General features: G+C 38.0%; 1 protein-coding gene and 1 pseudogene across 2 annotated transcripts; one reads left to right on the top strand and one right to left on the bottom strand.

Moving 5' to 3' along the window:
* Positions 1 to 933: 933 nt before the first annotated feature.
* Positions 934 to 12,489, top strand: LOC309964855 (tripartite motif-containing protein 64-like; the record flags this gene model as incomplete). Its single annotated transcript, XM_082844057.1, has 7 exons — positions 934 to 1,100; positions 6,416 to 6,833; positions 7,345 to 7,440; positions 8,370 to 8,600; positions 9,361 to 9,383; positions 10,874 to 10,971; positions 11,996 to 12,489. 7 exons carry the CDS (start codon positions 934 to 936, stop codon positions 12,487 to 12,489), a joined length of 1,527 nt encoding a protein of 508 aa, XP_082700183.1.
* Positions 12,490 to 18,680: 6,191 nt separating this feature from the next.
* LOC309964854 (upstream-binding factor 1-like protein 1) lies at positions 18,681 to 19,812 on the bottom strand (annotated as a pseudogene). Its single transcript has one exon. The product of its transcript is annotated as an upstream-binding factor 1-like protein 1 (transcript).
* Positions 19,813 to 23,660: the final 3,848 nt, after the last annotated feature.

The raw sequence follows: 23,660 nt of genomic DNA, 5'->3' as shown, positions 1-23,660 counted from the left end.
TTACTTCTACAGAAGTGCTAAGGGAAAAACCATCAAATACATCTATCAACAATTACAGTGCAAGAAAAAGAAATTAGACCCTTCCGGCAACTTGATAGGAACAAAGAAAAGTGTCTTTACTAAGATTATCAGGGCTTCAGACAATGCAGTGAAGATTGGGGGTATAACCAGACATGTACTATCCTGTTCATATTCCACTCAGCAGCCATCTTTGCTCTGACTGCAAACTGCTTTTGGTTGGATAGGAGGAATCCCTTCAGGAATTGCTAAAGATTTCCTCCAGGGTAAAATGGATGGATGGAGTCATCCTATTTAAGAGGACCACCATTTGTAAACCTTTAAATCACTTTCAGAAAGAAATACTGGGGGAAATGTGATAGGAGGGGGGAGGGCAGGGAAGATGACATTTGTTGAAAACCTACCATCAAGTTATGTTGCAAGGCATTTTCAGTGGTTAATTGTATCAATTAACCTACATTGATAGGTTAATTGTATCAATTTGATACAATTGTATCAATTTGATACAATTGTATCATTAATTGTATCAATTTGAACCTACAACATTGTAGTGAGGTAGGCAAAAACCCCAATCACAGAGGAAGAAACTTGAGAATTACAGAAATTTGGAGACTTGTTCAGGTAAGGGAGAACCAAAGAACACAATCCCATCAATTTCGATGTTATATGTTGTTGAGAAACTAACGTGTTATCAGGGAGCAGCCAGGACCAGAAATGTTTCCCAAATGTGCCAAGTTAGAAATTAGAATCCGACAGCAGAGTGATCAACAGTGAAGGAAAAGCAGTAGTTAAATGCACTTGGCTGCCAACATTCAGCAGCTCCTGGAAAGAGGCTGGTAAGTAGAGTTCTTCAGGGAACAAGCAGGGACATTTTCAGTAGTCCCCCGGAACGCAGACTTGTCCAGGATCAACAGAATGGACGTTGTCTGCCAACAAGCAGAATGTCTCCTCTCCCTGCACGGCTTCCTCTCTCCCATCGAAGTCCCCGGGTGCTCCAGGGGCCAGGAGTTTGCTGCCAGTTTCCATTCGCCTCTGGACCCACCTGTGGGGCGGAGGCGGGGCTTTGCGCAAGGCTGCAGCAGGTGAGGTTGGCAGCAACCTGGCCGTTCTTTGGATCCCCTGGGCGCGCTCTAGTTCGCCAGCATTCCCGAGGCTCGCTAGGCCAGCAGGCTCTTCTCTCTCAGTCCTGCGGAAGCCATGGCCAAGTCCAGGGTCTTCCGTAGCTTTGGATGTGCTTGGCTACAGCGCTGGCATATTTCCTGGGTGGATTTATGCTGGGTATGTATACCGACCCCTTCCCCGGATCCCAGATCTTCCGCTCCTCCCTGCAGCCTCCAACGCGAAAAGCGGGAGAGTTTGGGGCTGGAGGGCTGTGCTGTGCTGTGGGCGCAGGGCCGACTGAGCTCCTGGACCTGGCGAGCTCCGCTAATTTCAGCAGAACTGGAAACCGGATGGAATGCATTTCGGCCTTCCTAATACAGTGTGACTGAAATTCAAATTTATTAAATGCTCACAGAGTTCAGGGTACTGTGAAGGGCTGTTAGAAAGACAATTTAGAAAAAGATGATTTCACTTACAAGCACCATTAAGGTGTCAAAACTTGCAACGAATATGGACAGTGCTGCAAAAACTGCTCTTCCCTCGTCATTGATTAAACAAATGTCTGTGGAAGTCTCCCTGTGTGTCAGGCACTGTGCTATGAACTAAACCCCCAGGGCAGAACAAGAAAGATAGAGGCCGTACCTTGATACATAACAGGTGGGAAAATGAAAAGACTATCCCTCATCTAAAACTCGTTTAACCAACTCAAAATTATATATCAGAATTTGAAGATTTTCTGCATTTATAGGAATTTTTTTTGTTGTTATGCTCACCATGATCTATTTCTTGGATAAAGGCTGTTTTTTTTTTTTTTGGCTTCTAGTTTTTATAAAAGTCAAAAGCAATTATGTGTGTGCGTAGTATGCATATGTGTATGTATTCTCCACCTACCACCCGTCCCATCTCAGGCTGGCTTAGGAAGCCTCTCAAAGAAACAGCCACTTCAATGGACACTCACCAAAATGTAAGGTGGAAACTGGTATCTGAGATGAAAGCTGAAAATATTAAGTCATTTCTTCAGTAAATTTGTTTTGCACATTTGATCCTCAAAATAAAGTGTTTAAAATATTGCAGGGTGAAAGTGGGCATAGAGGGAACCTACCTCAATATAATAAAGGCCATATATGACAAACCCACAGCAAACATTATTCTCAATGGTGAAAAACTGAAAGCATTTCCTCTAAGATCAGGAACAAGAAAAGGGTGTCCACTTTCACTACTATTATTCAACATAGTCTTAGAAGTCCTAGCCACATCAATCAGAGAAGAAAAAGAAATAAAAGTTATCCAAACTGGAAAAGAAGTAAAACTGTCACTGTTTGTAGATGACATGATAATATATATAGAAAATCCTAAAGATGCCACCAGAAGCCTACTAGAGCTAATCAATGAATTTAGTAAGGTCGCAGAATACAAAATTAATACACAGAAATCTCTTGCATTCCTATAAATTAATGATGAAAAATCTGAAAGAGAAATTAAGGAAACACTCCCATTTACCATTACAGCAAAAAGAATAAAATACCTGGGAATAAACCTACTTAAGGAGGCAAAAGACATGTACTCAGAAAACTATAAAACACTGATGAAAAAAATCAAAGATGATACAAACAGATGGAGAGATATAACATGTTCTTGGATTGCAGAATCAGTATTGTGAAAATGAACATCCTACCTAAAACAATCTACAGATTCAATACAATCCCTATCAAATTACCACTGGCATTTTTCACAGAATTAGAACAAAAAATTTTACATTTTGTATGGAAACACAAAAGACCCTGAATAGCCAAAGCAATCTTGAGAAAGAAGCACAGAGCTGGAGGAATCAGGCTCCCTGCCTTCAAATGATACTACATTTAATCAAGATAGTATGGTTACTGGCACAAAAACAGAAATATAGATCAATGGTACAAGATAGAAAGCCCAGAGAAAAACCCATGAACTTATGGCCACCTAATCTATGACAAAGGAGGCAAGAATATACAATGGAGAAAAGAGAGTCTCTTCAATAAGTGGTGGTGGTAAAACTGGACAGCTACATGTAAATCTACAAACAACAAATGCTGGAGAGGGTGTGGAGAAACGGGAACCCTGTTGCACTGTTGGTGGGAATGTAAATTGATACAGCCACCATGGAGAACAGTATTGAGGTTCCTTAAAGAACTAAAAATAGAATGACCATATGATCCAGCAATCCCACTACTGGGCGTATACCCAGAGAAAACCATAATTCAAAAAGACACATGCACCCCAATGTTCATTGCAGCACTATTTACAATAGCCAGGTCATGGAAGCAACCTAAATGCCCATCGACAGACAAATGGATAAAGAAGTTGTGGTACATATACGCAATGGAATATTACTCAGCCATGAAAAGGAAAGAAATTGGGTTATTTGTAGTGACGTGGATGGATCTAGAGACTATCATACAGAATGAAGTAAGTCAGAAAGAGTAAAACAAATATTGTGTATTAACGCATATATGTGGAACCTAGAAAATGGTACAAATGAACCAGTTTGCAGAGCAGAAATTGAGACACAGATGTAGAGTACAATCCTATGGACACCAAGGGGGGAAAGCGGTCGGGGGTGGGGGTGATGAACTGGGTGATTGGGTTTGACATGTATACACTGATGTGTATAAAATGGATGACTAATAAGAAAATAAATAAATAAATGAACATTATAAAAAAAATTCTCTTCACAAGAAAAAGTATTTGTAATTATGTAGTGTGACGAATGTTAACTAGACTTATTGTGGTGATTATTTCATAATATATATGAATAACAAATCATTCAGCTTGTAGATCTGAATCTTATATAATGTTATATGTCAATTATACCTCACGAAAAACCAATTTTCTTTATTCATTTTATTAAAGATAATTATTCACATAAATATTGTATAAGTAGTTACTACATTATATTTATATTTTAATATGAATATATCCATTGATGTATATGTTATATGCATAATATATACAAAGTATTCTGATTAAAAGTATTTACAGGGGCTTCCCTGGTGGCACAGTGGTTGAGAGTCTGCCTGCCGATGCAGGGGACACAGGTTCGTGTCCTGGTCCAGGAGGATCCCACATGCCACGGAGCGGCTAGGCCTGTGAGCCATGGCCACTGAGCCTGTGCGTCCAGAGCCTGTGCTCTGCAACGGGGAGGCCACAACAGTGAGAGGCCCGCGTACCACCCAAAAAAAAAAAAAAAATTTACAAATGTATGAGTCCAAACAATAGATTTTATTTGGACATAAACCACTTATTCCACAGTACTCATAAAATATTAAAGGTAAGAAAAAGCTTAGCACAGTTAATTTCACCAATTATTATATATACAATTATTTAAACAACATTTGAATGCCTAGTTACCCTTTTTTATGAGAAATGTATATAGTGTAGGTGTGTCAATTATTCCAATTAATGTTTTATTTTCAAGCATAATCAGATAAACAATGGCTAGAAACATCATTAGCTATTACAAATTTTAAAAGTAGAGTAAGAATATACATTTTAACAATTATGAAGTCATTGCTTGAAGAATAAAAAATCATTTCATGAAATCATTTCTTCAGTTCAAATGTATTTTCAAACAACTTGTGTGGGGTCAACCTTCTTACATTTACCCTAAAGGAAGTCTGTATTCTTTTAGGGTCTTACCCCTCAAGTGTTGTTTTCTATATGCTGCAAACCCAATCAGCTGTTTTCACACCTTCCTGTCTGAAGGTTGTATCCAATCTCAGGAAGCAGGTGTGGCCTCAAGTGAGTCTAATCCTTTAAAAAGCACCTTTGTCCAGAGGCGACTGATTCTCCAAGGTAGATTGAGAGAGTGTGTAGCTGCCAAGCTTTGGAGAGTTCTTGTTGACCCTGACCTCCACAGGCTACTAGGACGTCCAGGCTTCCAGAGGTGAGACCACTCACAGTAGACTCTGGTAAGCAAGGAATTGATTGCAAATATCTTCATGCCTACTTTCCTTTATGCAAATACTTTTCATTTACCTCTTGGCCTGCTTGGGTCTTGTCCAAGCAAACAAGTAGTTTTCTTCGTTTTTTTTAAAATGACATCAATATTTAAAATATCTGTAACTAGAGCAATTGCAATAAATTGATATTTGTAATATTGTTATTTAATACTTTTTATTTCATTACCTTATGTGGTATTAGATGTCTTTAGGTCTTAAATTTTCCCATTTATATGTATCTATGGAGCACATAAAACACCTAAAATGCTGAATGTAATGTAGACATTACATGGTCTTTGTACAGATCAACATGAGTTAAATGTATTGAACTAATTATGATACATTTTTGTAAGGTCTTATTTGCTACCTGTTGAAAGCCTTTGGTTTGCAGTCTAGAGTTGAAATGTATTCAGACTAGATCCAATCACCTGGTAGGGACTTCCAAGAAGTGACATTGATCATATAAGAAAATATCAATAACACAGGTCTATGGTCATGCCTCCATCAATTGCATCTCTGGATATTCTAGTGTAGAGAGGAAATTGCTGTGTAAATTATAATGTTTTTTGGGGGTGGTTGGTTTTAAATTTGATTTTTACTGATTATCATTGTAGCTTGAACATTCATCAGTTTGAAATGTGAAGGTGCTCTGATGGTCTGAAAAGACTGGGAAAAAATGTTTTCCTGAGCTAGAAATAGTATACTTTTTCCTTGAGAGGAGGAGTTTTGCTATTTAAGTTGGAAGCAAATACTCAACTTTTTATAGTTTTAGGACTCCAAAATTTCAGTCAACATTGATTAAATTGAACAAGCTTAAATTATATGTAAACAATTTTGTCTTTGGAAAAGGGTATCTGTCACTTGGGAGATATGAGGCATAGAGACCATTAGCATAGAGATAAGTGTGTGCATGTATGGGTACCAGTCATGGAGAGAGAGAAAGAGATTGAGATTCTCTCTGTGCTTCTGCACCAATCATCTATTAAAAAGAACTCTGGTGTCACCCTGTCTCTTAGCCTTTGCTCTAATATTTAAGCTTTTCCATGTAATTTAGGTATGATTGAGACGATGGCTTATTTTAAACAATAAAGTTGCTAGGTAGTCTCTTCTCTAATTTCATCATTTGTGTTATAGCATGAACCCAATCTGTCTGTATTCACCACTTCTAGGTTTGTACTGGGGGTAAGCAAATAGGTAAATCAGATAGAGTTCAAGCAGACAAGCTTTGTCCAAAGGCTGTTTTTTGTTTTGTTTTTTATCTAATCAGGGTAAAAGAATGATCACTAGAATGATTACTCTTGTTCTTTCTCTTTAATTTCTAGAAACATAGATTCCAAAGGATTCATGCAAGCTTTCCAGAATGAACTAACCTGTTCCGTCTGTATGAACTACTTCATAGACCCCATCACCATAGACTGTGGGCACAGCTTTTGCCGTCCCTGCCTGTACCTCTGCTGGGAGGAAGACCAGACTCCAAAGAGCTGCCCTGAGTGCAGGGGACTATCAGAGAAGCCGGATTTCCAAACCAATATTGTACTCAAGAGGCTGGCTTCCCTCGCCAGACAGGGCGCAGCTAAACAAACCAACAGCTTGGAGGCGCAGATCTGCTTGACACACAAAGAAGCCAAAGGACTCTTCTGTGAGGTTGACAAGACCCTGCTCTGTGGCCCCTGCTCTGAGTCCCCAGAGCATGCAGCTCACAGCCACAGTCCAATACAATGGGCTGCTGAGGAATACCGGGTAGGTGATGCTTCTAAAGCAGTTAGGAACCTACAGGCTCCTAAATCAGAGAGAAAGATGAGGATAATAATGAAGTTGATGGGGATGGAGATGGTCGAGGTGGAGATTTTTCAGTGTGGGTCCCAAGATAGAAATGTATCATTTCAATGTTGTTGCCCAATTGTCCAAACATGTGGAACTGCTGCATTCTGGGGCATGCGGCAGCAGCAAGCATACTGGCTTCTGATGTGAGCTTGAGGCTTTCTCAGTCAGGTTATATAAATATATGAGTCTCAATTTCTTAGGAAATGGATTCCATCATCTGTAAAGTTCCCCCAATTTTCTAGGATACGTCTCTGTCATTTCTGATATTCAAAATATTAGAATCAGACTAGATTAACGTGGAAAAATCTTATCACTTCATTTTAAATCACAATTACCGGTTTTTCAATGACTCCCTTTGCTCATAATTAAGGGGATGAAATTTACAGTATCATCATCTGTGTCACTAAAGCTTATGGGTATTTTCCAGGAGAAACTTCTAAAGAGAATGGGCTCTTTATGGAAAATGACACAAGAAATGCAAAACCATCTGAATCTGGAAACTCACAAAACTCCATCATTAGAGGTAAGGATGAAAATGTTCCTTTTCATTTGTATAATATTGACATAATTCTAGCTTAGACTTTTTTTTTTAACATCTTTATTGGGGTATAATTGCTTTACAATGGTGTGTTAGTTTCTGCTTTATAACAAAGTGAATCAGTCATACATAAACATATGTTCCCATATGTCTTCCCTCTTGCGTCTCCCTCCCTCCCACCCTCCCTATCCCACCCCTCCAGGCTGTCACAAAGCACCGAGCCAATATCCCTGTGCCATGCCGCTGCTTCCCACTAGCTATCTACCTTACTACATTTTAGCTTAGACTTTTAGCTCAGTTTAAGTTACCAGTTAAAAGACAGTGGTCTCTTCCCTGGAGAAGTAGTGGTTTCAAATGACATATCAGTGATCACAAATATACAGGCCCATACAAGCTATTTCAAATATTGCTAGTATATGGGAAAACCAGGGCATGAAAATTATTCATAGTCCAAATTTTGAAGATTTGGATAAACTTTCTCAGATATGGATGATAAAAGAACATTGCGCTCAGTGTGACTCTAAAGGAGAGGAGAGGAATAGAGTAGTACCTAGAGGAAAAATAAAGAATATTTTTTAAACTGTATAATACGGGGTTTACATACTTAAAAATATATTTAGGAAAGTCAGGCAAAGGAACAAAAAGAAAAGAAGATTCAGGTAAGAGAAAAAATAAATAATGGACTAGGAACCCTGAAGAAACCTCCTAGGGAGAAAAACTGGGATCCCTTGGATGGCTTGATTTAAACGGGGAAAGAAAGTAGGAATATAGAGAAAGGATGGACAGGAAGGACCCTTTGAGGTGTGAGGTAGAAAGTTTGTCAAGACCTTTCCCGATGACACTAAGGAAATAATGTTTGACGTTTTCTGTTGAGAATGAGGATGAGTGAGTCTTTGAATCCACCATCTCTGCAGAACTATGCGGCCATAAGGAAGGTGATGATCAAAGTTCAGTATCAGAGGATCCACTTGTTTCTCCAAGAGCAGGAGCAACTCCATCTGGAGGCGCTGGAGGAAGAAGCGAAGGAGACTCTTCAGCAACTCAGGGAGAGTGAATTCAGAATGACTCAACAGAAAGAAAGTCTGAAAGAAATGTACAGAGAGCTGACTGAGATGTGCCACAAGCCTGACTTGGAGCTGCTCCAGGTGAGAAGGGAGGTTCCATCCTCAGAGACGGAAGTACTATTCTGGGCACCGTTGCCATGACATTGAAATGTTACCTGCATATACTCTTATCTCAGCTAAGGGATGATGCTCCTTGACTCCCATTATCTTACTTGTCCAATCCCTTATTTCTCATAGCCTGGTAAACTTTGGGAGTTTTTTTTTTAATCCTTTTATTAGCTAACATAGGGCAAAATTATTTCGGTGTGATCAGAGGGACTCTCCACACTGATTATCCAAAGCCAGCAAAATTCTGTCGCCAGGAAAAGTTAACTTTGTTGGAATAATTTTCAATATATATTCCCCTAATCCCTTGTCACTCTGTTATCCCATACTTACTGAATACATTGAGGTTTTGCCCATTGTCTAGAAAAAATTAGAACTGGTAATCAATTTCAATGTATTCTATAATTCATTTTGTATGGTCCTCTGTTTTGCTTTAATTGTTATCATAAATGAGATCTCTCCTTGGGAATAGGACAGGGCATTGAGTGACACTGGAGACCTAGATGTTGTTGCATCATAACACAGACTCTTCCTGGCCTTCTTCCTTCTGTAATGCATCCTGACTAAGTCCATCATGTTTTAGTTTAGGCTCTGTTATTAAGATAACCTCTAATTGTTCCTTAGAGAAGAATCAGAGAATAAATACCTTAATGAAAGGAACAAACAAGAATACTAAAGAAGATGCAAAAGGACAGAACTCTGATGATTAACATCATCTTTTCTTTTTCCCTTGCAGAACTTGGGCAATGTATTGGAAAGGTGAGTTTACACTAAAGATTTCTGATTTCTGAGAATGTTTCTGTCTTTTTGATGAAGTAAATGTACAGTCATCCCTTAGTACCATGAGGATTTGGTTCCAAGCCCTCCCCCATACCTAAATCTGAGGATGTACAATCCCTTATACAAAATGACATAGTATGTACAAATAACTCACAAACATTTTCTAGTATCCTTTAAGTCATCTCTAGACTACTTCTAACACCTATTATAATGTAAATTAAATGCTATGTAAATAGTTGCCTGGTGTGCGGCATTTTCAAGTTTTACTTTTTGAAATTTCCTGATTTTTTTTCTGAATATTTTTCATTCAGATTTCACAGTTTCAAATCATGATTGAATCCACAGGTGTGGAATCCTAACAAATGGCAGGTGGACTGTACATTTTTTGAGCTATTAACATTGTTTTTGTGGCTATTTTCTATTTTATTTCAAAAGAGTTCTGAAGGACTCCTACTCCTTGGTCTCAGAAGTTTCCTGCTCATTTGGTTGATTTCAAATATACCTAAAAGGCTTCTGACATTCTGGACTTTGTTCCACCTCTCTAGCCTTACCACAGTAAAACGTACTGAACGAAATTTTCTAAGTTGCAAGAGGAAGAACCTACCTGAGTGAGTTGGAAGGTGAATAATACTGGACAGAGGTAGATTCCCTAAGAGTGGGAAGAGGGGCCGTGATTTTGTTCCTAGAAGTAGCAGTGACTCAACCTGTTCCATCACTGAAAGCCCCCTTGTAAGCTGGACCTCAGAGGGAATGGCTTCCTGGTGCACACTGGGAAGTTGTACTTTCAGGACAAGGGTAGTCAGGCTGGAATTGAATTCCCTCGCTGTGCTGACAAGAGCAAAGCTGTCTGGTTCAGTGTACTCTTCCTTTTGGTGACTACTTGCTGACTGAAGTACAAAAGCTTTGCCTGAATTTGTGCTCTCCGTAAAATGCCCAGGATCTTTGCATCACCTGAGATTGAATAGAGCGAGTAAACAAACCTCAAAATTTCTAGAAATGGAATAATGACTAAAATGAACGGGGAATTTGAAAACGGATATAATTTATATTTTGGAAAAAAGTAAGGTAACATATTTTTTTAATCCCAAGAGTGTAGAATATAATGAATGCACAATTAACCAAAAATGGGAGAATTCTGATGAAATATCTAGGATTAAAAATAGCTTCTTTTGAAGATTAGGATTGACATGTATATGCTACTATGTATAAAATAGATAGCTAATGAGAACTGACTGTATAGCACAGGGAACTCTACTCAGTGCTGTGTGGTGACCTAAATGGGAAGGAAATCCAAAAAAGAGGGGATATATATACACATATAGCTGATTCACTTTGCTGTACAGCAAAAACTAACACAACATTGTAAAGCAACTATACTCCAATAAAAAAATATAATAAATGGCTTCTTTTGTAATGGTTGTGTGATTAACCTTTGGCCCTGAAGTGTAACTGATATCATTTTTTTACAGGACTGATTTGGTACAGATGCAAAAGCCTCAGCCAGTGAACCCAGAGCTCACTTCCTGGCCTGTCACTGGAATCCTAGACATGCTGAACAGCTTCAGAGGTAAGAGTCAGCGCTTTGGTGATCAGGCCTCCATTTCTTTGATGGTTCTTGGGAAGGAGTCTTCTTTGATTTTATTTTTTCTGACATGAAGTTAGTACATGACTTTCCAAAGTTGTTATATCTTTTCTGCCAATACAGTCATGCTACAAAGAACAAGGCTGAACTTTGCAACCTATATTTTACTGCAAATGCAAAGCAAGATACATATTTTTAGTTACATCTGAAATAGGCTGAGCAAGAAGAGAGCAACTGGACTGATCAGCTAGTTATAAAGAAACAGAATATTTAGTTCTCAGAGTAGCAGTTAATGTTGTATGTTTATTCAGTTTATTTCACTCTTGAAAGGTTATATATGGCATTGCTGGTTTTAATTTGTTCTATATTATAATTGTTTATCATGCATTATACAAAGAATATTTCTTATTTCTATAATTACTAACTTTTGACAAAATAGACTACAATTGGCTTAGGCAGAATCATTGTAATGCTGTTAGATCAATCTCAAAATAATTGAAAGGTGAGGGATATGTGAACATGGTTAGTCATAACATGCCTTTAGAAGCTTCCAAACTATTCATTGATGGATTTCTATCAACATTTTTGCTTTGAAAACTTGCTAGGTAGAGACTCTAGCCCAACAAATACGCACATACTATCAAAGTGCTCTCTATATATTAAACAGTGTTAAAGACAAAAGACACAAGAAAAGTTTTCTAAAGAAAAAAATAAAATTTTATGTGCCCTGAAATAAACTATCAAGAATTTGACATTAAATCAGACTTCACAGAGTTCATGATATGTCTGTATGATTTTTTCTTTTTCTATATGATTTGAGGTGTTTCTATGTGCTGTAGAGATAGTTATAACTCTTGTTCTTCATAGAAGAGCCAGTCTGAACTCCATTTTGTCTTCATTTTGTATTTCCTTGGAGGAGGGAAAATGAAAAGACTCATTGGGTAGAGAGCCTCTGCCTCTCAGGCCATGGAAATCCCACTTGTTGACCACATTTTTGCTCTTTCTGCAGTGGATAACGTTCTGAGTCAGAAAACGACCATTCACAATGTGAGCCTTTCTGAGGATGATACAACTATGATATATGGAGATGACCATCATGGTGTGTCCAGAGAGCTCCAGGGTGCAGAGAGTTTTGTGGCCTGGGGAGCTGTGGCCTTCACCTCCGGAAGGCATTACTGGGAGGTGGATGTGACACACTCCTCGAACTGGATTCTGGGAGTCTGTAAAGATATCTTGACAAGCAATACTGTTATCAGTATTGATTCTGAAGAAGCATTTTTGCTATCTTCTATGAAAGTGAACAATCATTATATTCTGTCCACGAACTCCCCACCCTTAATTCAGTATGTGCAAAGGCCTCTGGGTGGGATTGGAGTGTTTCTGGATTATGACAATGGAATTGTGAGCTTCTATGATGTTTGCAGAGGTTCCCTCATATATACTTTCTTTCCTTCATTCTTTTCCTCCCCTCTGAAGCCTTTCCTTTGCCTTAGGTCTCCATGAATAGTCAAGTTCCGTGACCATTTATTAGATGAACTTTTCGTCGGAGGAAGTTACTGTCCTGAGACCTCATGTGAGGCTACAGGATGATACTTGACTGTCTCTGAGCCTATTGTAATTTAATGGAACATAATGATGGTATGTTTATAAAATGGCATAACCATGTTGAATGTATAAATTTGTTAATTAAATGATCTATTAATAAAAATTTTTTTATTGAGCATTTCTAGAATATAATCAATATTCTTTTAAAAAATAATATTTGTATTAAAATAAAAATTACATATCATAAGGTTCATTTACATTTTAAGCAATGTGTTTTTTCTTCCATAGTTGAACCATATTGGGGTAGAAGAATGAAGTGGTATATATCTCAGCATAGTAAACAAAAGGAATAGCTCAGTTTTTTCTTCAAGTGTGACCTAGTTGGTTGGATAAATGTATTTGACAGATTTGGTCAAACTCTTTCTCTTTCTCAAACATTTAGACTTTCTCTAAACCCTGGTCATTCAGCACATCACAGCTCATCAACAGCTTTTCCAGAAAGTTTTTCCTGACTCCACAGACCAGTATAGTTCCTCTTATAACACACTCTCTGAGCATATGTCATCTCATCATAATGTTCAACAAACTTTCCCCAAATTACTAGATACTTTTTACTGCAGACTGAAAATTATGAGAGAGTAAGGATGGCCTTTGACTTATTTACTACTGTATTCCCACGATCCAATGAAGCACGTAGAACATAACAAAAATAAATATAAGGCAAATGAATGAACAAATACATGAGTGAAATAGCTAATACACAGAAAAAGTATTCTATCATCATTAAAATTTTCTTTACAGACTAGCAAAAGTTAAGAGAATTCAGCAGCACCAAACCAGCTTTACAACAAATGCTAAAGGAACTTCTCCAGGCAGGAAACACAAGAGAAGGAAAAGACCTACAATAACAAACCCAAAACAATTACGAAAATGATAATAGAAACATACATATCGATAATTACCTTAAATGTAAATGGATAAAATGTTCCAACCAAAAGACATAGAGTGGGTGAATGGATACAAAAACAAGACCCATATATATGTTGTCTACAAGAGACACACTTCAGACCTAGGGACACATACAGACTGAAAGTGAGGGGATGGAAAAAGATATTCCATGCAAACAGAAATCAAAAGAAAGCTGGGGTGGCAATTCTCATGTAACACAAAATAGACTTTAAAATAAAGACTATTACTGGAGACAAAGAAGGGCACTACATAATGATCAAAGGATCAATCCAAGAAGAAGATATAACAATTGTATATATTTATGTACCCAACATAGGAACACCTCAATACATAAGGCAAATGTTAACAGCCATAAAAGGAGAAATAGACAGTAACACAGTCATAGTAGGGAACTTTAAGATGCCACTTTCACCAATGGAGAGATCAACCAAAATGAAAATAAATAAGGAAACACAAGCTTTAAATGATACATTAAACAAGATGGACTTAATTGATATTTATAGGACATTCCATCCAAAAGCAACATGGAACGAACACATGGAGGTTAAACAACAAACTACTAAATAACCAAGAGATCACTGAGAAATCAAAGAGGAAATCAAAAAATACCTAGAAACAAATGACCACGAAAACACGAAAACCAAAACCTATGGGATGCAGCAAAAGCAGTTTTAAGAGGGAAGTTTATAGTAATACAATCCTACATCAAGAAGCAAGAAACACCTCAAATAAACAACCTAACCTTAAACCAAAAGCAATTAGAGAAAGAAGAACAAAAAAACCCAAAGTTAGCAGAAGGAAAGAAATCATAAAGATCAGATCAGAAATAAATGGGAAAAAAATGAAGGAAACAATAGCAAAGATCAATAAAACTAAAAGCTGGTTCCTTGAGAAGATAAACAAAATTGATAAACCATTAGCCAGACTCATCAAGAAAAAAAGGGAGAAGTCTCAAATCAATAGAATTGGAAAAGGAAAAGGAGAAGTAAGAACTGACACTGCAGAAATACAAAGGATCATGAGAGATTACTACAAGCAACTCTATGCCAATAACATGGACAACCTGGAAGAAATGGACAAATTATTAGAAAAGCACAACCTTCCGAGACTGAATCAGAAAGAAATAGAAAATATAAACAAACAAATCATAAGCATTGGAATTGAAACTGTGATTAAAAATCTTCCAACAAACAAAAGCCCAGAACCAGATGGCTTCACAGGTGAATTCTATCAAACATTTAGAGAAGAGATAACACCTATGCTTCTCAAACTCTTCCAAAATATAACAGAGGGAGGAACACTCCCAAACTCATTCTGCAAGGCCATCATCACCCTGATACCAAAACCAGACAAAGATGTCACAAAAAAAGAAAACTACAGGCCAATATCACTGATGAACATAGATGCAAAAATCCTCAACAAAATACTAGCAAACAGAATCCAACAGCACATTAAAGGGAACATACAACATCATCAAGTGTGGTTTATCCCAGGAATGCAAGGATTCTTCAATATACACAAATCAAACAATGTGATACACCATATTAACAAACTGAAGGATAAAAACAATATGATCATCTCAGTAGATGCAGAAAAAGCTTTCAACAAAATTCAACACCCATTTTTGATAAAAACACTCCAGAAAGTACACATAGAGGGAACTTACCTCAACATAATAAAGGCCGTATATGACAAACCCACATTCAGCATCATTTTCAAAGGTGAAAAACTGAAACCATTTCCACTAAGATCAGGAGCAAGACTAGGTTGCCACTCTCACCACTATTATTCAACATAGTTTTGGAAGTTTTAGCCACAGCAATCAGAGAAGAAAAAGAAATAAAAGGAGTCCAAATTGGAAAAGAAGAAGTAAAACTGTCACTGTTTGCAGATGACATGATACTATACTTAAAGAATCCTAAATATGCTACCAGAAAACTACTAGAGCTAATCAATGAATTTGGTAAAGTAGCAGGATACAAAATTAATGCATAGAAGTCTCTTGCATTCCTATACACTAATGATGTAATATCTGAAAGAGAAATCAAGGAAACACTCCCATTTACCATTGCAACAAAAAGAATAAAATACTTAGGAATAAACCTACCTCAGAAGGCAAAAGACCTGTATGCAGAAAACTATAAGACACTGATGAAAGAAATTAAAGATGACACAAACAGATGGAGAGATATACCATGTTCTTGGATTGGAAGAATCAACATTGTGAAATAGACTATACTACCCAAAGCAATCTACAAATTCAGTGCAATGCCTGTCAAACTACCAACGGCATTTTTCACAGAACTAGAAAAAAAACTTTGCAATTTTTATGGAAACAAAAAGACCTCAAATAGCCAAAGCAATCTTGAGAAAGAAAAATGGAGATGGAGGAATCAGGCTTCCTGACTTCAGAATATACTACAAAACTACAGGAATCAAGTCAATATGGTACTGGCACAAAAACAGAAGTATAGATCAGTGGAACAGGATAGAAAGCCCAGAGATAAACCCACACACATATGGTCACCTTATCTTTGATAAAGGAGGCAAGAATATACAATGGAGAAAAGACAACCTCTTCAATAAGTGGTGTTGGGAAAACTGGATAGCTACATGCAAAAGAATGAAATTCGAACACTCCCTAATACAATACACAAAAATAAAATTAAAATGGATTAAAGACCTAAATATATGGCCAGACACTATAAACTCTTAGAGGAAAACATAGGCAGAACACTCTATGACATAAATCACAGCAAGATCCTTTTTGACCCACCTCCTAGAGAAATGGAAATAAAAACAAAAATAAACAAAGGGGACCTAATGAAACTTAAAAGCTTTTGCACACCAAAGGAAACCATAAACAAGACCAAAAGACAACCCTCAGAATGGGAGAAAATATTTGCAAATGAAGCAACTGACAAAGGATTAATCTCCAAAATATACAAGCAGCTCATGCAGCTCAATATCAGAAAACAAAAACCCAATCCAAAAATGGACAGAAGACCTAAATAGACATTTCTCCAAAGAAGATATACAGATTGCCAGCAGACGCATGAAAGGATGCTCCACATCACTAATCATTAGAGAAATACAAATCAAAACTACAATGAGGTATCACCTCACACCAGTCAGAATGGCCATCATCAAAAAATCTAGAAACAATAAATGCTGGAGAGGGTGTGGAGAAAAGGGAACACTCTTACACTGTTGGTGGGAATGTAAATTGATACAGCCACTATGGAGAACAGTATGGAGGTTCCTCAAAAAGCTAAAAATAGAGCTACCATACGACCCAGTGATTCCACTACTGGGCATGTACCCTCAGAAAGCCATAGTGCACAAAGAGACATGTACCACAATGTTCATTGCAGCTCTATTTACAATAGCCAGGACATGGATGCAACCTAAATGTCCATCAACCGAGGAATAGCACATATATACAATGGAATATTACTCAGCCATAAAAAGAAATGGAATTGAGTTATTTGTAGTGAGGTGGATGGACCTAGAGACTGTCATACAGAGTGAAGTAAGTCAGAAAGAGAAAAAGAAATACCATATGCTAACACAGAAATATGGAATCTTAAAAAAAAAAAAGGTTCTGAAGAACATAGGGGCAGGACAGGAATAAAGACACAGATGTAGAGAATGGACTTGAGGACACAGGGAGGGGGAAGGGTCAGCTGGGATGAAGTGAGAGAGTGGCATGGAGATATATACACTACCAAACGTAAAATAGATAGCTAGTGGGAAGCAGCCACATGGCACAGGGAGATCAGCTCGGTGGTTTGTGACCACCTAGAAGTGTGGGATAGGGTGGGTGGGAGGGAGACGCAAGAAGGAGGGTATACAGAGATAAATGTATATGTATAGCTGATTCACTTTGTTGTAAAGCAGAAACTAACACACCACTGTAAAGTAATTATACTGCACTAAGGATGTTAAACATATATATATATATATATCAGTAAACCAAAATAATAAAAGCAGTGTCATATTTGTACATTAATTCCAAAAAGTTTAGTAGCCTATGGACTAAAATACTTATACACACAACACGTACAAACTCATAACGTAATACAAATAAATCAAGTGTATGGTGAAAACATTATTCACTTACAACCTGGAGCATGAGGAAGGGATTGGGGCAGAACCAAAATAAATTTAGACATGGCCTGGAAAATTAGTGCCAAGAGTCAAAGGAGACTGATTTTAAGGAGGAGTTAATTCAAATGGAAATGATGAAGTTCTAAAAATTAATTTCTAATTTTTGAAATCAGTAAGAACAATCTCAGTGACAGCTAAGCGATAAATATACATATAGAAATGCTGCTGCTCGCATGCCCCTGTCACTAGCAAGATAGGGAAGGGCCAACTTCTCACTTCACAGAGCAGGGAGAGAGACATCAGGAGCTTGACAATCTTCTTAAAGGCAACTCTCCTACCTCCAGTCAATCAAATCTTCCCATTCCCTGTTCCCATGCAGAAGTCCTAAGGGACAGGATCACAGAGAAGGGAGGAGTCACAGACTCCTCGGGGCTCCCTCACAGCTCTGGCAGCAGAAGGTGAGGAAAATAAAACTTCTCTGTTCAGGAAACTCAGCCTAGTCCAGAGTGTACGGCAGCCCAATCAGATCATTGTTTATTCCAAGAGTATTCATGGCATTGACTGTCTCTGGGGGTGGACTTGGGGTACAGAGAGGAACCAGAAATTACTGCACGAGATGTCTTTTTCCCAACTGGTCATACTTTGTATTGAAGAGGGAAGGAAAGAAGGAAGGCAATGAAAGGTCACAGGGAGAAGAGCCCTTCCATTTGATGAAGGTGCCATGGCCTTTTTTTTTTTTTTTTTCTTTTGCGGTACGCGGGCCTCTCACTGTTGTGGCCTCTCCCGCTGCAGAGCACAGGCTCCGGACGCGCAGGCTCAGCGGCCATGGTTCACGGGCCCAGCCGCTCCGCGGCATGTGGGATCTTCCCAGACCGGGGCATGAACCCGTGTCCCCTGCATCGGCAGGCGGACTCTCAACCACTGCGCCACCAGGGAAGCCCAGATGCCATGGCCTTTTGCTGGGGAGTTCTTTGTTCAGGTTGTGAAAAAAGCTCAGCTGGAATCGGAGCCAGAGGATTCCCCTGAGGTAGATGAGCTGCAGCCACTGTCCTCAGACACAATCTTCATCTTCACCTACTGCTGTGGTCTGAGGAGTTGCTGCCTTTCTCCTCTTGTTCATCTTCCTTATTTTCCTCTGATCTCCCTGAGGCAGGAAAATATTCTCCAATCATATCTGATAATTCTGTCTCTGGAGCCTGAAGCCCCTGGCCCAGTCCAAGCCCTCCCTGCAGATTCCCTGATGATGGGGACTGCAGATCCATCCTCCTAATCTTGGGATTAGGGCCTCCCATCATGTTCATGTTCTTATGCTTCAAATAGGTTGTCTCTCTGTAATAAGCATGTTCTTCAGGAGACAGACTTTTCAGTCAGAGATCAAGGTCCACCTTGTACTGTTTCTGCAGTTCCTCAGCCTCCTTCTTATAATGCTCCTTCTGGTTCTGTGGGACACGCTGCCAGCATCTACTCATCTCTACCACGTGCTCCCTCAGGGCAACCCTTTCAGCTCCCTACTCAACCACAAATCCTGGTGGAACTTGTGATAGCCATTCATAGGTGGCTTCTTGGGCTCTTCATGAATAAACTGTTTTGGGGGGGAGACCACTTTTTGCACATTTCCCTGAAACTTCTTTGGCACTTTGATTTGGCTTCCTTTGGGGACATCAGATTTCGTGGAGCTCTGGACCAGATCAGGGTGCTGTTCTCTGAACAGAGTCATTTTCTCCTTAAACTTGTTTCTCCTTCTAGAAATCTTGACTATATTTCAGCTTCAGCTGCTCTGGAAGCTTCTTGTATTCCTCAGACAGAACCTTGGTCAGGTCCTGGTTGCTCAGCTTAGGGTGTTTTTGGTGTACTGGAGTCGCATTTTTTGAAAAAGCAGAGGTAAGCTGTCAAGGGCTTCTTGGGTAAATCAGGATGCTTCTTGTGTTTTCTGCATTTGTAAGGATTGTCAACATTTTCCTTTGCTTCCAGGACTAATTCTTTCAAAGTGCGAAACTTTCTCAAGTTATAAGAAATTTCTAACCATTTGAGTTTGCATATTTCCCCAGGAAAATCTTTAAAAGCTACTTTTTCCCAGTCCATCAGTGACTGGGTTGTTTTGAACATGTGCCTGTCATTGGATGGAATGTTATTCACCATATATTCCAATAACTTCACAATATCTTCTTTGGACCTGTCATCCTGGCCTTTAGGCAACACCATTTCTTGTTCTTTGGGATACTTATATCATCCCAGCAGTTCAAACACCTCAGCAAATCTCCAGCTTCTTCACTCTCAAGATTCAGCTGGTGAGTTATTTCTGGAAGTCCTGCAGTGTGTGTGATTTCTATGTTTCTGAAGAGAAAGAAAAAGAAAGGTTCTCTCCTATGTGATACACAAGAAAAGCACACCCTACCTTCTATCATTTAATTTACCTTTAAAAATGTAAACGAAATGTAAACAAAAACAGGCCCAAATTCTGAGTTGAGGTTCATGTTGAGCATTAAGAGCTCCTTTCATACAATTAAAAATCCTCAGGCCCCGTTCCAACATGCCTTCCAATCAACCTCACCACAGCCTGTTTTAACTACAAATGAACAAAACTAAAGACTGGCTACTCACTCAAGGGGCATAGGATAAGAGAAAACGAAGGGAACTTTAAAAATTAAAATGCTTGAAAAGGAAAGGGCTTTAAAATAGCAATGAGATACCACAACACATGTATAAGAATGGTCAAATTCCCAAAACAAGGACATCACTGAATACTGAGAGGATGTGGAGAATCAGGAACTTTGATTCATGGCTGATGGGAATGCAAACTAGTACAGGCATTCTGAAAGACAATAAGGCAGTTTGTTACAAAACTAAATATCCTCTTACCATGTAATTCGGTAATCATGTTCCTTTGTATTTGCCCTAATCAGTTGAAAACCCGTATTCTTTAAAAAAAAACAAAAAAACAAAAAACCCGCACAGCGATGTTTATAGCAGCTTTGCTCATTATTGTCAAAACTTGAAAGCAACCAAAATGTCCTTAGGTAGGTGAATGGATAAAGAAATTCTGGTACATCCAGACAATGGAATAGTATTCAGTGCTAAAAAGAAATGAGCCATGAAGCTATCAAGACACATGACATATACTTGAATGCATATCCCTAAGTGAAAGAAGCTAATCTGAAAAGTCTACATGCTTCATGAGCCCTACTATAGGACATTCTGGAAAAAGTAAAAATATGATGACAGTAAAATAATCAGTGGTTGCAAAAGGTTGAGGCTGGGGGTACTAACGAATAGGTGATCACAAAAGGTTTTTAGGGCAGTGTAACTCTTCTGTATATTATAAAGGTGGATACATGATTCCACATGTTCACTATACATCAGTCAAAACCTACAGAATATACAACACCAAGAGTGAACACTAATGTAAAACCATGGACTTTGGGTGATAACGAAGTGCCGGTGTAGGTTCCTCAATTGGAATAAATACACCACTCTGGTACAGTGTATGGTGATGGGCGATACTGTGTGTGTGTTTATTTGGAGGAGGCAGGAGGTATATGGGAACTCTCTGTATGTTCTACTCAATTTTACTGTGAATCTAATCTTCTCTAAAACAGTAACACTCCATAGGATTCCAGAGCATAGCTACCTTCTAAGAAGGGTCCTGATGGCCATGGACTGAATGTGCAACTGAGGAGCTAGAAATAGAAATGAGACAAGCCTAGGAGACCCTCCAGACTTGCATCCTGCTCTGAGCACTTCATGGATCAGTCATGAACACTTGAACCTTAAGTTAATGACTGATTTATAGACTAATGGACTCTGTCCATTAGAATAAATGCATTCTATTGAGCCATAATTTTTGTCTTTAAATGGAAAGGATTTAGTGAAAATTATGTAATATTTAGAGTATTTATTTTCTTAACTTTATCAGTCTTTAAGCCATAGTGAAAGCATTACTTCCTTCAGAAAACTCCCCACAAAATACCTGGTACTTACTAGAATTTAAACAAGTGGAAGAACTGTAACAGCGCACAATTTTCTCGTATCCATATATTAGTTGGATAGAAAAGACAATCTTTTCTAACTTCATATCTGTGGTACATAATAAGATCTTGCCCCAAACACCTTGAACAATCTCTTAGGATATTCCTCTAGTGTAAAACTAAGCCTTCTCAGATATATGGTAACTAAGAAAAAAGGTGGAAAATTATATAAAATCACCTTTACAAATGAAAAGTGGAGTATTTGAAATCTGAATCTGGAGAGGAAAAATTGTTTTCTTTCCAATTATTGTAAAAGATAAGATAATGTATTTAAAACAATGAAGGTTGAAATACAGTTCTGCTGTAGTTTTTATGTGTGGCACTTTTACGAGCCAGGCATTTTTCCAAATAGCTTACATTTATTATTATCCCAGGACTTAGATGAGGAAACTAAAAACATTAAGAGAGTTTATTTACTTACCTAAATTATGAAAAAGGTAAAAAAAAAACTGAAAGTAAAGATTTTAAGAAGAGCTTTTCAGTTTTAAAAATAGATTCCATTCATCAGAAAAGTGGGAAACAATTTATCACAGATAGCTCAATCGTTTAATGAACGATTTCATTAAATCGTTCATTAGTTAGGGGATACTAACAATATTATTAGCCTGGTGAGTGGAACCTACAAGGAGTTGAGGTTCCCAAAGGCTTGTAACAGTGGGAAACTGAACCTGAAAGGGACAGACAGCTTCCAGATGAAATTCAGGGATTACTAATATGTTTGTGTATCTTGAGAAGAGGTTTCAGTTCAGTTTCAAGTTGAGTGTGTGATAGGTTTAGAGAAAGCCACAGAAAATAAATTTGTAAACTGCAGAATGAAGATGTTATAAGAAACAGGAATTGTACTCACAATACAGCTCTTGGCTGAGCTACATCTTTTTTTAACAAAAGAGAATAACTGATATAATTAATCTAACGAACATATCGTGGAAGTACGATAGGGAGGTGAAAGGAAGAGAAGTGTAAAGATGTATGTAAGGGTCAAGGAGCTAAAGACCTAGGTATCTCATTTCTGGTAACATCAGTAGACATTGTTTATATTAATGTATATTAAATACAATCATATACAATAAGACAGGTACTCTCTGTTTTGGTAGAGATATAAAGATGACGAAAACATATCTTTCAACGGAAGCTCACAGATACGAACAAATAAGATATCAATAAAAACTGCCATTATGGAGAAATGTGCAGGTACTTTAGGAGCTGGCAGCGGAAGCACTTCTTTGCATTTTGTCTCCTGCACTGATACACAAAAATAGTCTTCTTACCACCCATTGATAGAGCAACTTGAGAAAAAAAAATGACATTACACACACAGTATACCTACACTAAACAAAATTATTGTTCAATATTCTATTCTATTAAAAACTCATTCCTATCTATCACTAATAAAAATAATTCATTAGCAGTGTATTAGTCTCTTTTTAACTACAACCTTCAGTTTTGAGAATTCAAACAATTGAATTTTCTCTTCTCGTTGACATTGACACCCGTGAATTTAAGTGACCTTAATGTAAAGGGAATCCATTTCTTAGACTAGCAGATCAATATATTGCCAATCATATCAGATTGACTATCCTATCACAAGTGTTGTCCCATTTGGAAATATGAAAATTCCAAGTTAAAATAAAAACCAGTGCCATCTGATATACCGTGCTTTCAAATAAATGACAGAAATTAATCAAAATTCCCACTTCTATATCAGAGCGAGTGCAGAAGTTCCTCTGCTTTCTGGTATTCAGTGTGTCACCAGTGTTACATTTTCGCAGCCATCACCAGTTGCTGGATTGTCATGGGGCACTTTAAAGACCGAAGCTGCAAACTTTCCTGGAGAAGCATTACTCTTCACCTTCTACAACACAGGTTCCCAACCAAGTTTTAGGTATCATGCCAAATGGAAAAACTACCTGTCTAGGATTTCCTCTCCAGAAACCCACATCTTACTTTTACACCATAGAAATCATAAATTAGCAGAAACATTTGTATTCCTTTATAAATTTCAAACATTTGTAGGTATTATAATTC

This window comes from Leucopleurus acutus, assembly GCF_964270905.1.
Source record: "Leucopleurus acutus genome assembly, chromosome: 8".
NCBI lineage: Eukaryota > Metazoa > Chordata > Mammalia > Artiodactyla > Delphinidae > Leucopleurus > Leucopleurus acutus.
This window is presented reverse-complemented; position numbering and strand designations above follow the sequence as displayed.